Source organism: Typopeltis vanoorti, chromosome 10, assembly GCF_054136105.1.
Source record: "Typopeltis vanoorti isolate ZY-2024b chromosome 10, IOZ_Tvanoo_1.0, whole genome shotgun sequence".
Taxonomy (NCBI): Eukaryota; Metazoa; Arthropoda; class Arachnida; order Uropygi; family Thelyphonidae; genus Typopeltis; species Typopeltis vanoorti.
Window position 1 is genome coordinate 19,737,615 of NC_143558.1, and position 17,903 is coordinate 19,755,517.

A 17,903-nucleotide genomic window follows, 5' to 3' on the forward strand; every position below is an offset into this window, starting at 1 on the left:
GAAGAAAAAAACAATTGCCTTCCTTTCTTAGACACACTAGTCACCCGCCAACCTGACGGAACCTTCATTTTCTCAGTCTATAGAAAACCCACCCATACAGGCAGATACATTCACCAACATTCCCCCCCCCCCCCCACACACACAACAATATGGAGTCATTAAGACACTACACAACAGGGCTAAACTTATCCGTTCAAATGACAATGCTCTAACCACAGAACTAAACCACATTCTGAACACTTTCTCATCCAATGGCTACCCCCCACTCAAAAAAAATCCAAAAAATATTGAAACCAATAAACCACAACCCCACACCCCCACTTGCAACAAGGATTACTCTAAATCCATCACTATACCCTATATCCGAGGCACCTTGGAAAAAATTACAAAAATCCTAAAAAAAACATGACTTAACTTCTTGTTACAGACCATATAAAAAATTGGCATCCCTTATCTGTTCTACTAAAGACTCCCCCCAGACCTACCTGGTGTATACCAAGTAGGTCTTGGGTGTGGGGGGGGGGAGCTGTAAGCTGTCCTACTTTGGCCAAACAGGCAGGACAGCTAATATCTGAATTACAGAACACAAGGACTACATTCGGTTTCACCAATACAGCCACTGGATACCCGCCATAAAATATGGTGGAAGAAAGCCATGATAATACACCGTAGTAAATTCAAATACGAAAGGCTTTTCACAGAATCAGCCTCAGCCCTAAGAAACAATCCAAACCTCAACAAATTTGGTTGCATGAGACTGCCCCAAATTTGGGAAACCTACATCAGAAGACCTTCAGCCCAATCGCCCAAGAATACCAACATTGCCTGCTAGGAGGCACCACCAGGACTTTTAGGAGAAAGAATAAGTTCCTGCTTCATCCTCATTTACTGTTTCTTGTGCTTGCGTGCATGTGTCTTGTTTTTAAGTTCCTGTGAAAATGGCAACGTGACGTTGCCGAAATATTGGAAGTGTATTAAAATTTATTTTAATGTATATCCTAGTATACGTTGTAATTTCCTTAAGCTATTTAGTAAAAATGCATAACAAACATCTAAGCCTTTCCACGAGAATTAGTATAACCTTCTGTGGAACAATAGGCACAAATAAGTCTCACTGTCTGTTCCCCATTCCAATATTTGCCTCCATCATTTTAATTGATATTGCATTCTATTCAAGAAGGTTATTCTCATATTTAGAGTTGAATACTATAGCTAATTCTTTTCTTTTATTTGATGATTAGAAAGATATCACCTGTTTTCATCTTCTTTGTATCAGTAACATTTATTATGTCGATCTGATATTTGATTCTTTGCTAGTTCCATTTCTTTTCCATTAATGCTTGTTATGTTGATGGTGGCAATCTTGAACTCTGCTGCTATTGAGTTAGGATTTGTTCTAGTAGCAGACTCTTTGCTGTATGTCTGGTTACCTGATGAAAATAATGGAGGCCTTCTTTAACCGGGTGATGCTACAGCCAGCACGAAATTCTGTCGTGTTAAATCATCATTTTGCATTATGGTTTAAGCCAATAAGAATACAATTTGGTTTGGCTAAATCCCAAATCGCAGTCCATCCTCGTTCATTCAGAATCCATGTCAGGTAGACACCTAACAGGGTGCACTATGAGAAGGTGACAACTGGACAATAGGTCAGAAGCCTTGGTTGGTTCTCTGCATTCCTTAGAAGGCTATGTGGAGGTCTCCCAGTTATCCTTAGGTATCCCTTAAGTTAGGAAGGTGACTAATGATATGCATGTTAGTATAGCATGTACAATAACCTTGATGTGATGAAGTATAATAGTTTATGCTCATAAATGCTAAATTAAAATACTAAATTATCAGCTAGTATGTACCTAATAATTCACATATAATGAAAAAACTGAAGCACTACATAATACCTATTTGAGGAGTATGCTAGGAAATGCTTCTCTGGGTAATGATTTCTTGTTATGTGCAAAAAAAGTATAATCTTTAAGTCTCAAAATCCTGTGACAGTGGTTAGCTATGATCCAAATAACTGCAATAATAAAGCACAATGACAATCTACAGTGAAGGATCAATGCATCCCTCTACCATTAAGCATAATGATGTTGGAGTAATGACAACACTTGGCACATAACATTCATTCATATCATTATATAGATAAATACTATAATCAAGCAAACTTTTAATGCATTTATAACATATCAAATAAAAATATTTTATTTAGTGCTACAAAAATAAGAATTTTTTTCCATGGTAGAATGCATAATTACTATACATTCTACAATGGAAAAAAATCATTTCTTATTACTCTAAGGAAATTATCACTTTTTTTAACATAATAACAATGTAACTGCATTTAACTAGACACTGTAATTGCCAACAGGGCAGATTTAAGATTTATATGAAATGTCAAAGGGGTGCTTAAGGGTCAAAGCTGTATAACTGAGAGGAGACCTCCACATAGCCTATAAAAGAATGAGGAGAACCGACAGGGCTTCTGACCTAATGTCCAATCCTCACCTTCTCATGGTGCACCCTGTTGGATATCTACCTGGATACTGAACGAATGAGGATGGGCTGGCAATTTGGGATTTAGCCGACCAAATTGTATTCCTATTGGTTAAACAAATTATAAAATGTTGGTACAACATGACAAAATTTCATGCCGGCTAGGGCGTCGGCCGGTTAAACAAGGCCTACATTGTTTTCGCCAGGGAACAATGGCGAACAGCGAAAAGTCAGCTACTGGAACAAATCTGAAAACACACCCCAACTCAACATCACCAGAGTTAAAGATTGGTACTATCAACATAAGAAGCCTGAATGGCGAAGAAATGGAGCTAGCAGAGGATTAGATAAGTACCAGATCGACATAATAGGGGTGACTGAAACAAAAAAGACAAAAACTGGCGAGATCTTTCTGAGCAATAAATACAAAATGTTATATTCAGGCAATGACAATCAAGGAAAAGAATGACCAGCCATAGTATTCAACACAAATACGAGGCTCATCTTCTTGAATGGCAGGCAGTGTCAAGAAGAGTGATTTGGGCAAATATTAGAATGGGGAACTGGACAATGAGATTTATTTGTGCCTATGGTCCCACAGAAGGCTCTATTAAGGTAGAAGTGTAGGAATTTTTTGAGGCTCTAGAGAAAGCTACTGACACAATGAAAAAGGAAAAGTTGGTCCTTGTTGGGATCTAAATAGCAGAGTAGGAAGTGATTATCAGACATACAAAAATGTTTTGGGAAAATTTGGAGAAAAGAGCAAAGCTAATAATAATGGCAAATACGTGTTGGATTTCTGCTCAGGACATGGACTGGTTATTACTAACACCATGTTCCAACATAAAAATGTGCACAAATTCACATGGAGAGAGGAGGCAAGGAATAAGAAAAGTCTCATTGACTATGTTATTATTGATAGTGATGTTTTCTCCCTGGTGCAGGATACCAGAGTGTACAGAGGATTTGAAATTGGAAGTGATCACTATTTAGTCTTGAGCAGGATAAAATTGAATTTCATATTGAAAAGGATATGTAAGAAAGTTTTAAAGCGAATAAAAGTTGAGCAGCTCTCAGATGTGAACTGTAGACTAAAATACACAAAGATTATTGAAGGAAAAATGAAAGAGTTTGAGAACAGGAACCAAACCTTGGAGATTCAGTGGCAAGCTTTGAAGAAAACCATGACTGATTCAGTTAGAGAGGCATGTGGCGAAGTTGTCTGCAAGGATAGAAAAATTAGAACTCCATGGTGGACACAGGAAGTTAAAGAAGAAAGCGTATCAAAAGTTCCTGGCAAATAAGTCAGCTTGTGCTCTTAGAGAATACAGAGAGACAATGTAAGAAAGCTAAACAGTGTGTAAAACTAACTAAACAAAAGTCATGAGAGGACTTTGGCAAGAATATAAAAAATAAATATCAAGAAAGTGGCAAAATATTCTGGAGATTGTTGAAGAAGCTTAGGAATGGAGGAAAGAGTGCTGTAAAAGGAGTTATTATTATTATTATTATTACTACGGGCTACTCCAGGGAGTCCTTAGACTCATCGAGGGAGGCCCTAAACATCATGTTCACAGTATCTATCATACCTTGCCTTGAACTCGCTCACTGTCATAGCACCCACAACAGACTCTGGCAGCTTACTCCACTCATTTACCACTCTAAAAGTAAAGAACCCAGCTCTAACACCCCTGCTAACCATGCTCTTGCCCAGCTTCCATGGGTGTCCCCTAGTTCTCCCACCACCAGTCCTGACCTCAAAAATATCCTCTGAATTAATCCTATAGAATCCTTTTAGCAATTTGAATGTCTCAATCATATCTCCCCTTTTCTGCCTATCAACTAGTTTCTGCAACCCACAAATCTTCAACCTGTTCTCATATGGTTCATTCCATAGACCTGCTATCATCTTAGTCACTCGCCTCTGGATCCTCTCCACCTCCTCCCCATCAAGAAGGAACCGAGGTGACCAAATCTGAGCACAGTAGTCGAGATGAGGTCTTATCAGGGCTCGGTACAGAGGTACAATAACTTGCTTGTCTCTGCACGTCAAGGTATTTTTCAACAACCAAGTGAGTTGATGAGCTGATTTAGCTACTTTCGCAATGTGCCCCCTAAACTTCATCTCCCTATCCACCAATACTCCCAAGTCCCTGGCCTCATCAATCTCTTGGAGTACAGTTCCACCAATGTGGTATACTGCTGCTAATCTTTTCACTCCGAAATGCATAACCTTACATTTTGTCACATTAAATTGACATCCATTCTCCTTAGTCCAGAACTCCAATCGATCTAAGTCATCTTGCAAGACTTTGACATCTTCTGCATTCACTATCGCCCTACCCAACATTGCATCATCAGTGAACAAATGAACTGTCCCACTTAGACCCTTCCCTATATCGTTAATGAACAGATTAAACAGCAGTGGTCCAAGAACAGAACCCTGTGGCACACCACTAGTCACAGGCTGTCTTTTGGACTCTACTCCTGAATAAACTACTCTTTGATATCTCTCAATCAACCACCCAGCTATCCATCTCACCAACCCTATATCCATTCCCATATGTTGTAGTTTACAGATTAGAATTCCAAGTGGTATCCTGTGAAACGCCTTTGCCAGGTCCAGCAGTATCACTGTAAACCCATTTCCCTTATCCAGTTCAGCCGTCACCTTGTTATAAAGCTTGAGCAAGTTACTGAGGCATGATCTACCCTTCACAAAGCCATGCTGTCCTCTGTACAGTATATCATTTTCATCAATCCATTCCTGTATTTTTCCCTTGACTACTTTCTCCAAGACCCTGACAACGACTCCTGATATGCTGATCGGTCGGTAATTTGCAACCATAGTCTTGGATCCTCCTTTATGCAGTGAAACTATTTTCCCCTCTTTCCACGCCTTCGGGACTAAGCCAGACCCGAGACTCAGATCAGAGTTAGAGATGATAAAGGTGACTTGAAAATGGGAGAAAAAGATATCCTTCAAGTATGGAGTAATTACTTTGAAAAACTGCTAAATAAAACAAGAAGCAACGATAGCACAGTGGTAAAACACTGACCAGGCATGCAGTCAGGAATACATATCCATACTTGAAGTAGAAAAAGCCATCAAAGGCTTGAAATGTGGAAAGGCAGTAGGAGTAGATGTTATTCGACCAGAAATGCTGAAGTATGGTGGTATAAAAGTCTTACAGTATCTGCACTGCATAGTTCAGAATGCCTGGACAGAGGGACGAATTCCCAATGATTGGAGTAGAGCTCTCATAGTACCCATATATAAAAAGGGAAATAAAACTGAATGTGAGAATTACAGAGCTATATCCCTACTGAGTGTTCCTAGTAAGATATATGCCAGTATACTTGAGAAACGGTTGAGACGAACTGTGGAAGAAAAGTTTGGTGAAGAACAAGCTGGATTCAGGTCAAATAGAGGCTGTCAGGATCAGATCTTCACTTTACGACAAATAGTGGAGCAATCATGGGAATATAACAAAGATCTGTATTTAAGTTTTGTCGATTTGGAAGAGGCATATGACAAGATGCCAAGAGAAAAGCTATTCAATATGCTACAGTTATATGGTGTCAATGGGGCATTATATCAAGCAAAGCTTAGCTTTATTTGAGTTGTAAGTCAGCAGTTAGAATTGAAAGAAGTGCAGGAAGATGGTTTAATGCTAAATCTGGTGTGAGACAAGGATGTACATTATCTCCACTGTTATTTATTATCTATATGGATCACATCATGAAGGAAAGTGGTATTAAACATGATATCAAAATTGGAGATGTTAATGTCAGCTCTTTGCTTTATGCGGATGATGTTATACTTTTAAATAAATCCGCTACAAGTCTGCAAGATTCTCTGACTAAATTGAATAGCTGTTGTAATAGATATGGTATGAAGGTCAACAATAAAAAGACAAAGACAATGAAAATAGGCAGAATCATTGAAAATGTCAACTGTGTTGTGAATGGAGAACCTGTGGAATAAAACATTTCAGCTACTTAGGCACAATTTTTACTGAAGATGGTAAATTAAATATGGAAATAGACAACAGAATCAACAAAGCTGGTATGGTAGGAAGTCAATTGAATAAATTCATATGGAATAAGAGAGAAATTAGTCGGAATACTAAATTAGCTGTATACAAGACAATGTTCAAACCAGTTTTAACTTATGGATCTGAGAGCTAGGTCAGAAGTAAAACACTTGACCAAAGACTAGAGACTGCAGATATGAGAGTCCTGAGAAAGATTAGAGGCGTGAACAGATGGCATCAATGGCAATATCATATTAAAAACGAGGATATTAGGAAAGAACTTGACATTGTCAGCATCCAGGAATGTGTTAGCAGAGCTAATCTCAGGTGGTATGGTCACTTAAACAGAATGGGCAAGGAAAGATTAGCAAAACGAGTGTTCTCTGCCAAGTTGGCAGGAAAACGACCCAGATATAGGTGGATTGATACGGTACAAAGTGCCTTAGACGATAGAAATATAAGATCTGGTAATGTTGGAGTCTTGACAAGTAACAGACTGATTTGGAGGAAAATTGTAGATAGGAAATTAATAATGATGTAATTTTTTTCATGTAGTACTATCATATCCTGTACACCCTTTGAGGGTACATGGCAGGAATTTGATGATGATGATGATGAAATGTAAAAACATTACTACTTGGTGGGTAGTACCTTACTCAACTGCTTTTCTCACTGATTTTTCCCGTTTTTCTTTGAATGAACATATCATGCCGTTTGCTTGTTTCCAGTAAACATTAAATATACTGAAATTTTATTGTTATATAAACTGATGTACTGGAATACCAAACCAATGTACTGTCATCAATTAATCTTTTATTAGTGATAATAATCACCATTGGTATTTCATCATCAAAAAAAAATAAAAAAAAATATCAGCTAACGCCTTTTTATTCCCATATATAGGGAGCAGGTGAGGCAGTTTAGCCCTATCCAACTTTTTGGAGACTGAGTGGGAAGTTCAATCTCCACTGGTACCCAATCAGAGATAGCTGGCCCAAGGTTATCACTAATTAAAAAGTATGCAGTGAAGAGAGATGGCTCAACAAGTGGCGCCATCTCGTGGTCCCTAACACTCCTATTTAATGTCGTATTTAACATTTAATGTGTGTTCTACGGTCGATTTTCTTGTTTTTACGGGACGAAACACCAGAGTTTCCGGGAGAAAAAAACCCGCTTGCCCATGCCAGAGATTGACTAACTCGGGAATTAGAAAAATTTCTTCTATTCGCCGACCAGATTCGAAACCAAGAACTCTTCTTTCATGCGGTTAAGCACTATGGTGTGTAAATGCCACATCCACTGAGCTACACAAGCTTTTTCATGGTTTAACACAAAAAAAAAGTATGTGTGTGAGCTTTCTGTAATTAATCAGTAAGCTACTATCTTTTTTTTTGGTTACTCATTCTTTTCTCTCTCTTTTTTGAAAAATATTAGAAGCAGAATTTCTTACAAAATTACTTGTATAACTTTGCATTATATGCAAAGTTATACAAGTTAAGATAGATATATATATCCATCTTAACAATATAAAATGGAAGCAGAAACTTTATCTTCAGTATTTTCTGACGAGAACTCTCACCTCAAGTGAATGGCATAGAGCTCAGATGACACAAGATAGTGAAAAATAAAAATAGTAGTAATTGTTAAAAGTAGCTTTTGCATCAAAAGATTCCCTGAATGGCACAATGAAAAATCCTTTCTAAAAACATACAAATTTTGAAACATATGTCTGATATAAGATAAATCTTACTGGCAACTCCTCTACTTTTGTAAAAAATTCAATCCATTTCAAAACATTGGTTAAAAATCTAATCCTAAAAAATTCAGACATAATGGTTAGTTTCGATGTCACCTCCCAATTTACCAATGTACCACTTATAGACACTCTTGATTTAATCAAGTCTAAATTTCCCCCAGATATTTTTGAATTATTTCAATTTACCATGAATGCAGGTTACTTTACATGGGAGGGGAAATTCTACAAACAGATTAATGGTACTGCAATGGGTCCCCCCCCCCCCCCCCCCGTTAGCAAATTTTTACAACGGAACACTTTGAAAACAAAGTACTTACCACAGCCACATACAAGCCACAAGTGTGGTTGCGCTATGTAGATGATGTCTTTGCCATCTGGCCCCATGGACAAGACACTTTGGATGCTTTGGTCACCTACCTAAACAGCCAACACCCCAAAATTCACTTCACAGTAGAAAAAGAATCAAATAACTGTTTACCATTTCTTGACACATTAGTCACCTGCCTTTCAGATGGATCACTATCTTTTTCTATTTACAGAAAGCCTACACACACAGGAAGATACCTACATAAACAATCACATCATCATCCAGTCCAACAGTACGGCATTTTAAAAACACTTACACACAGAGCCAGAGCCATTTGTTCTAACGATACAGCTCTGACCACTGAACTCCAGTACCTGCGCTATACATTCTTAGCCAACGGCTACAATCCCTACAAAATAGATAAAATACTACATAGGCCCATTACTCTGCCCTCCCCTAATACACAAGAATACAACATGACCATTTCTATTCCCTATATCAGAGGTACATCGGAAAAGATAGCCAAAGTATTGTTGAAACATGGCCTTCGCACCACCTTCAAACCTCATGTCAAACTGGCAACTCTGATCCGCTCGCCAAAGGATAAACTTCACCCTTTAGCACACCCAGGAGTGTATGAAGTTCCATGTGACTGTGACTTGGCCTATTATGGGCAAACAGGAAGATCAGTGAACATCCACCTGGAAGAACATGAAAGATACATTCGCTACTATTACTATGGCAAGTTGGGACTGACAGACCACGCTTTGGACACTCCTTCACACAGGATTAGATGGAGGAAAACGAATGTGCTATTTAGGAGTCGTTATAGATCTGAAAGATTATTTTTTGAGTCAGCAATGGCTTTGAAGAATTCTCCCAACCTTAACAAATATGGTTGCATTAATTTGCCAAAAATTTGGGAGACGGTTATCCTAAGAAAAACTCCTGGATAACTGCTTTTTTTTTTTTTTTTTTCGTCAGAGGGCGCCAAAAAATAGGACTTTAGATCTTTTATCTTTTGCAATTATATTGTTTCACTCACTCACTGTCGTGTTTACATGTGTGTTGTGCTCTGATGATGCTGATTTGAAAATCAGCGAAATATTAGCGTTAATAAAACATCTTTGTTGTTAAAAGTGTTTGTGGTGTTGTTAATACCGTGAAAAATAAGTCATGAATAACCATCAACGCCTAAGCTTATCTGTTAGACTTCTGAAGATATATTGAGCTTTGGTTGAAGGAGGAAACCCTTCAACAATAAAAATCAATAAACAACAAGCAATTGGTTGAAATGTGGTCATGTTGACAACACATGTTCACTTCAAATCTGACAAAACAGCAAGAGAAAGTGGAAGCAATAAAACCATATTATTGTTCACTTAATCCCTCTTTTATTACTCGTCATTCTGCCACTACAAATTAAAATAGTGGCAGAATGTTCATTTCATGAACATTCTGGTGCCATTTTTATTTTATTTTTTAAGTATCCATTTTCTTTCAATAATTTTTACTTATTCAATTTTAATTTGTTTTGTTTGGATAATTAAATGGCTAATTATCCAAATTAAATTATTGGTTAATTATCCAAATTAATTAAATCTATAAAACATATAGATTTATTTGGTTAATTTAAGTCTGCCTGTGGGCCACCTGTCCCATCGTCACGGACCACACGTTGAGAAACACTGCTATAGGGTACTCTCACCTTATGTGACCGCTAATTCATAAGTAGTATAGAAATAGAAGACATGACGCAACATAAATAAAAAAATGAATTTTAATTAGGAAAAGTATTTTGGAAAATTTTTTAGTGTACTTTAATTTTTTCTTTTTTTGAGGGGGCTTGGCCCCCCTCTCTGGGTGTGCCACTGTTCACAAGATTCCACTCTTTTTTTTTTTTACAATAAAAGCCAATTCATATCACCTTTAAACCTCTTGCAAAATTAAAGAACTTATTCAACTCTTCCAAGAATCTGTTCCCTCTGCTGGCCCATCCTGGAGTATACTGTATTCATTGGACTAGTAATTTGTCCTGTATAGATGAAACAGGACACACAATTCCTATGAAAAAAGGAACATAAACAGCATATTAGATTTATCAACTATGGTAAATTTGGCCTTTTTGAACGGCACCAGTGGTTTACATCACACTAAAATGTGGTATGAACATAAATTTAAGGAGGCCTGTGAAATTCTTATCTTACCAAAAGTATTTGCAAAGGCTCCTGGCAAGTAGCTTTTGCAAAAGCTTCATTCAGAAAAATCCTCAGAAACCTACATATAATGGATCTTCTGGTTAGATGGATCTCTTTGCTTATGCTCCAGAATTAACACCCACCTATGCAAAGTGTCACATTTGTCTAGTATCTACCTAAGAGCACGAAAGCAAGCCTTTACCCAAGCTTAAAAAGTCAGTCATTAAACTATCATCCCAATGCTCTGACCTTAATTGTATCAAAAATAATGGAAGTCATCAATAGACAATTTCTTTCTTCTTTACTACTTGGTGGCTAAAATTAGTGATCACTAATATGGATTTTATTGCTCAGTCCACAGCAGATCTAACTACCTTCACCCATCTTCGAATACAAGACAATGTAGAGGTTTGGAGAAACGCACGGTCATTCTTGATTTTCGAAGCATTCCAATGGGTCTCAGGCAGGCCATTTTATAAGGTGTTATCTAACAGTAGTTTGTAAGATGGCCCTGGAAACCATCTTCCAATTGGATTGCCAGTTTTCTCTCTGGTCAATCATTATATATCATGGGGATGGTTTTCCTCTCAGATTTAATGCTGGCTAATGGATTCCTGATGTGGCCCAGTTAACCGAGCCTCATTGGGAATAGCATAATTTGGCCCAATTAAGCAGTTGCCCCAATTAAATGAGGTTGCATGTCAGAAATCTATAGGATGTATGTATATAACACACAATACAAGTTAAAAAAAGTTTTTTGTTTACTGAATAGCAAAATTAATGACTTATAGATGAACTAAAAAAAAATAGTTTTAAGTGAAGTAGTGAAGAAAACTATTTGTCATAAAAATAATTTCATTTCTATACGTATTAAGTGCACATGCAGTTCTTAGCAGTTAATGGTGTTCTAGGAATTGATCAAGAGTAGTCTGTTCCATCAATTTATATATATATATATATATATATATATATATATATATTTTTTTTTTTTTGACTGACAGCAATTAAACAAATTCAATGCAGGCATTTGGTGCAGATATAGCACTCCCTTCCTGCATGAAATATTCGTAATCCAGCAAATAAATTTTCTAACATCCTGGGTGGTCACTCATTTTCAACCAGGGAAGTGTCATCCTCATCACTTTCTTATTCTTCTGATGTTTTGCTGCAATTTCCTTCACAGTTTCCTCTTCAAAAACTTCATTTTCATTATAGTATTAAAGACTACCATTAATGGATGCAAACTGTTCACAGTTTTTGATGTGGTTCACATTTGACAGGATGTCATTTTCACTACTGGCAGTGTCAGGCATATCTATTTATGAATGAAAGTTTAAAACCACAATGAGCAAAACAGTTTAAGATGGTCTTATTGTACATTGCTCACAAACTATTGGCCATAAACTGTATTGTTTGTAAAACACTTAACTTTTGCACTGACTTCTTTAGCAACTGTCAAGAACCAACAAAACATGTGGACAGACTTATGTGTTTGTCGAACATGTTGTTTATTATTTTAACGGTATAATAGAACATAGAAACTAAGTATATAATTAATTTATTAACTTGATGCTGATATTTCGCTGGTGTTATAACCAGCATCTTCAGAGCACAAAAACGCTGTTTGTCACAATACGCGAGACTAAAACAACATGGTGTACTTAAACAAAATTGTAGCAGCAACACAAAGACTAGAGTCCTAATTTTGGCGCCCTCTATCGGAAAAAAAAAAAAAAAAAAAGCTATCATATATTACTAGAGTCCTAGAAAAGTGCTAGTTTTTTCTTAATATAACTGTCTCCCAGATCTTCGGCAAGTTAATACAGCCATATTTGTTGAGATTTGGAGTGTGTTTTAGGGCTTCTGTCGCCTCTAAGAACCTCTCTGATTTATACGGGTTTCTGTGTAGTACTTTTGTGTTTTTCCAGTTGATCCTGTGTGCAGGGGTATACAGAGCATGGTCTGCTAGGCCCGACTTCCCATAATGATAATTCCGGACGTATCTTTTATGTTCGCTGATGCGGATGTTCACAGTTCTTCCTGTTTGACCGTAGTAGGCTTGATTGCATGAGCAGGGTACTTGGTAGACTCCTGGATGTGATAAAGGAGGAATGCTGTCCTTGGGTGAGCGGATGAGGGTGGCTAATTTGCTACATGGTCTGAATGTAGTGCGTAGTTTATGTTTGTTGAGAATTCTTGAGATCTTTTCGGATGTGCCTTTAATGTAAGGGATGGTGACTGTTTTGTTGTAGTTCTCTGTGGTGGATGGTGGGAGGGGTTTCTTAGGAGTGTTTAGTATTTTGCTTATTTTATGTGGAATATTTTATATGGTTTATTTTCTAGGACTCTAGTAATATATGATAGCTTTTTTTTTTTTTCCAGATAGAGGGCGCCAAAATCAGGACTCTAGTCTTTGTGTTGCTGCTACAATTTTGTTTAAGTACACCATGTTGTTTTAGTCTCGCGTATTGTGACAAACAGTGTTTTTGTGCTCTGAAGATGCTGGTTATAACACCAGCGAAATATCAGCATCAAGTTAATAAATTAATTATTTACTTAGTTTCTGTATTTTATTATACCGTTAAAATAATAAACAACAAGAACCAACAAAGTTTTTCTTGATTTCTGTTATAATTCCATGTCCCAACTCATAAGCCAATTCTTAAAAAAATGCAGATGTCATCCAAGCATTTTTGTTTGCATGGTACTGAACTGGTGAATACTCCATTCTAATTCCTTTAAAGCTTGGAGGTCTGGCCTTTTTCCCCAATAACTCACCAGTGGCGAATTCTCCGTGCTTGTTATGCTTGCTGCGCAAGCTCATTAACTGAGAAAGATGTGATATTTATTTGTTAATAAATGCATGCATTTATAAGCATTCCATTTAGGCTTTTATTTTTGCAGACAGAAGAAGTCTTAAGCTTGCACGGCAATAATTGAGCTTTGTGTTGTGTACTGAAGGCCGATGCTTGCTCGTCTAGTCAAATCTACCATGGCTTGCTCAGTTGTAGGAGCTTCCAGGTCCTCGCAGCAGCAGCAGCACTGTGATTTCATGCGTGTGCATAGCTATTTCATGTCGTCTCACTCTGTTACTTAAACACAGGCCATACGCAGTCAACATAGCTCTAGCCAGTGAGCTTCACTCAGCCTTTACAACCAACTTTTTATGACGATGTTATTGACCAGTTCATAAAGAAGAACCATAGGGTAGAATTTGTATTCAAGTGGCTAAATTCAAAAAGATAGAATATCATTTGTAAAATAAATGCTGTACTTGTATGATTAAATGTACATAAATTTCTAAATACATAGTTTTAAATGGTCAGTAATTCATTATTTCGCTAATCAGACTTCAATCACACCTCTCACTCCCTGAATGATAACAAGAGCAAGCGTGAATTTCAAGACCAGCATTCGCCCTGTAACTAACAGCTTCCATTTATCAATTCAGGACTATTTGAACATCATATCACTGTTACACAATCCACTGCTTTCAATGATCCAAACAGTGCAGCATGTTTTTATAACACAGGGAACCATCTGATGTTGACACAATAAAATAGAATAAAATAGCTGTTTATATTGTCAGCAGTGCAGATGTCATCAGCACTAAATTTTTGAAGCAAGATAATGTAATTTTTCTAATGCTCCATGTGGAAGAGGTTACCCTAGTTGTTCCAAAATACTTCCAATATTTTGTGGGAGGTTTTCAGTATTGAGACCACATTATGATGTAAATAAAGAATAATAAAAATAAGTAATTAAAACCCAACAAGTTTCGTAAGTCTCACGGGAAGTTTTACACAACAAAAGTTTGTTGTGTAAAACTTTTATGTACCAGTACCCCTGATGATGCAAGTCTTACGACTTACAAAACTTGTTGAGTTTTAACTGCTTAATTTTTTTTTATTAAACTCTTTATTTACATCATAATGTGGTCTCAATACTGGAAACTTCTCACAGAACTGCTAAACCACAGAAACTTACATTTGCCATAGATGTAGCACTTGCATCCATCTGGACATTGTTCCTTGATTATGCTAATTTGAATTTGGAAAAATATTGGAACTATTCATTAAATTATTTACTTAGTATATCTTCTATGCTATAATATCCTTCTTAAAAATACTAGTATGAATAATCAATGTGTGAAGTGTTCTATATAATAAATGGAATAAACTTATAAACTTGAGAGCAGTGGGATTTGGGGAGGAACCACTAATGGTGAGTGACCAGGAGGTATATGAGGAATTGAGTAAATTTAATGTCAACAAGGCCATAGGAATCGATGGAATATCACCACATCTTGAGGGAATGTTCCAAGCAGTTAACAACATCTTTAATACATTTTCAACATGTCTTAGCCCAGGTCTCAAAGGAATGGAAAGATAGCAAAACTGTTCTGCTTCAGAAAGGACATGATAAGACTAAATCTTCAAATTATAGGCCAATTGTCTGGAGTTGTGGTCAAGTTGTTGGAGAAGCTAGTGAGGATAAGGATTCAGAACTGAGTGGACAGCAGTAGAATTCTCTTTAATGGAACAGAATAGGTTTGCTAAAGGAAGGTTATGCTTTAGCAATGTTTTAGCAATATGCTTACTTATTATAACAAGGTGACGAATACATTGGACAAGATGCATATACAGTGGTATATTTAGATTTTGCAAAGGCTTTCAATAGATTACCACATGACAAACTAGTAGTTAAATTATAATAAATTTAGTTTAATCCTTTATCCAAGTGTGAGCAAACAAAGTTTGCGCCTGAAAGTATCTTCAGGACTGGGTTAAGGTGGTACACACCAGGGCAACTCGTTGCAAAGGTGGAGCAAGCTACCAACACTCCTATCCTAGTATCTCCTATAATGCAAAACACATCTCCTTGCAGATATGTCTATTGTTATGCATTAAGGGAAGGGCCACTACCCAGACCGGTTTCGACCTTTATTGAGGTCTCTTCAGTGGGAGCCAGGCCCAAGTCGAGATATCAGGCAGAAGCATTTGCAGGTCATCTCCACCTATAGGAATTGCCAATTGGTGTGCCACCCTTTTTTAATAAATTACTCTGGATTTAGAGAAAGATGTTGAAAGTTTATTTTCCACTTGGTTAGAGTATAATAAATTTAGTTTAATCCTTTATCCAAGTGTGAGCAAACAAAGTTTGCGCCTGAAAGTATCTTCAGGACTGGGTTAAGGTGGTACTCTAACCAAGTGGAAAATAAACTTTCAACATCTTTCTCTAAATCCAGAGTAATTTATTAAAAAAGGGTGGCACACCAATTGGCAATTCCTATAGGTGGAGATGACCTGCAAATGCTTCTGCCTGATATCTCGACTTGGGCCTGGCTCCCACTGAAGAGACCTCAATAAAGGTCGAAACCGGTCTGGGTAGTGGCCCTTCCCTTAATGCATAACAATAGACATATCTGCAAGGAGATGTGTTTTGCATTATAGGAGATACTAGGATAGGAGTGTTGGTAGCTTGCTCCACCTTTGCAACGAGTTGCCCTGGTGTGTACCACCTTAACCCAGTCCTGAAGATACTTTCAGGCGCAAACTTTGTTTGCTCACACTTGGATAAAGGATTAAACTAAATTTATTATACTCTAACCAAGTGGAAAATAAACTTTCAACATAGTAGTTAAATTGGAACAGATGGGATTGAATAGTAGATTAGTGCATTGGATTGAAGATTGGTTGTCTGATACGTATCAACAGGTTGTATATCACTCCCTCCATACACAACCTGTTGATATTTGTATTGGAAGAGGAAAGTCATTAGTGGCATGTCCCAGGGGTCTGTCTTGGGCCATTGTTTAATTTGTATGTAAATGACATTGGAAAGAGCTTAAATGGTGATATGCAGTTGTTTACAGATGATACAAAGTTGCAGAGAGTTATGAGAAGTAGAGCGGATGTAGCTTTGTAAGAGGACCTAAATAAACTGTCTGTATAGGGAGAGTGTGTGTGGGAATATTAGTTTAATGTTACAAAGTATAAGGTTAAAATTTGGGAAGTAAAAAAGGGAGGCAGAGTATAGGAATGATAGGGATATTTTGGAAGAGATGAAGGATTTGGGGTTGTGGCAGATAGAGACTTGAAATTTTGTGGACATTTCACTAAAATTGTAAGGACAAATTTTAGATTGTGTCCTCATAATCTAAAATGCAGAGAACACTGATATGTATAAGTAAGGATGTTTTAATTCCATTGTACAATACTCTGATCAGGCTGCATATGGATTACTGTGCACAGATTTGGTTGTCAGGTTTTCAAAAGAATGAGATGTTGGAGAAGGTTCAGAGATTGACTAAGATGGTTTCTGTGGTCTCTGGAATGTGGTAAATGAGGACAGATTGAGAGAATGCAAATTGCAGAGCCTAGTAGATAGAAGGAAGAGGGGAGACATAATTGAGATGCATAAGCTGGTATGGAGTAATTACCAGATTAGTGTGGATAAGATTTTTCATAGAATATCTGGAAACAAAGGGGAGAATGAGAGGCTATCTCTGGAAGCCGTATAAGATGGGTGTGAGCAAGTAGTTGAGAAGTAGATTTTTTGCATGGAGAGTAGTGGGTGATTGGAATACATTGCCTGAGAGTGTGATGAATGCAGGGACAGTGAATACATTTAAGTCGAGGTACGATGAGCTGTGCATGTGAGAGTGGGACCTCTCACAATAAGTCTCGTGACTCCATGGAGGTCTGTTAATAATAATAAATGAAGAAACTAAAACATATATAGTAATTAAGACTGAAACTGTATTTAAATAATAATTCCAGAGTCTATTAATGCATAAATGCATTTAAATATACTCATACCCATCTACAGAACTTTGTGTCTCATCATCTGTGAGTCTGTCAGTCATCCAGTAATCTATAAGATTTACCTTGCTTGGCTGTTGCTGTTTTTTGCTGGTGGGAAGCTTTAAATAAAAACATGACCTAATCAATATTCATGAATTGATAGTAAACATGTTAAATTCCTCCTCAAAGCTAACAGAAAAACAAGCATGAAAGAAACCAAAATATTTCAAGCTGAATAGTTTTTTGTTGTTTTTGTCATAGAAAAAAATATAATACAGGGCCATTCTTATTACTGAATCGAAGAAA

General features: G+C 37.0%; 1 protein-coding gene across 1 annotated transcript in view; it reads right to left on the reverse strand.

Moving 5' to 3' along the window:
* Window positions 1–17,903, reverse strand: part of LOC150102208 (uncharacterized) — a 104,106-nt gene that overhangs the window by 50,892 nt on the left and 35,311 nt on the right. Inside the window, exon 4 of the mRNA XM_090399210.1 lies at window positions 17,613–17,716. Coding sequence (XP_090255336.1) covers window positions 17,613–17,716 — 104 coding nt within the window. The remainder of the gene's footprint in view (window positions 1–17,612; window positions 17,717–17,903) is intronic.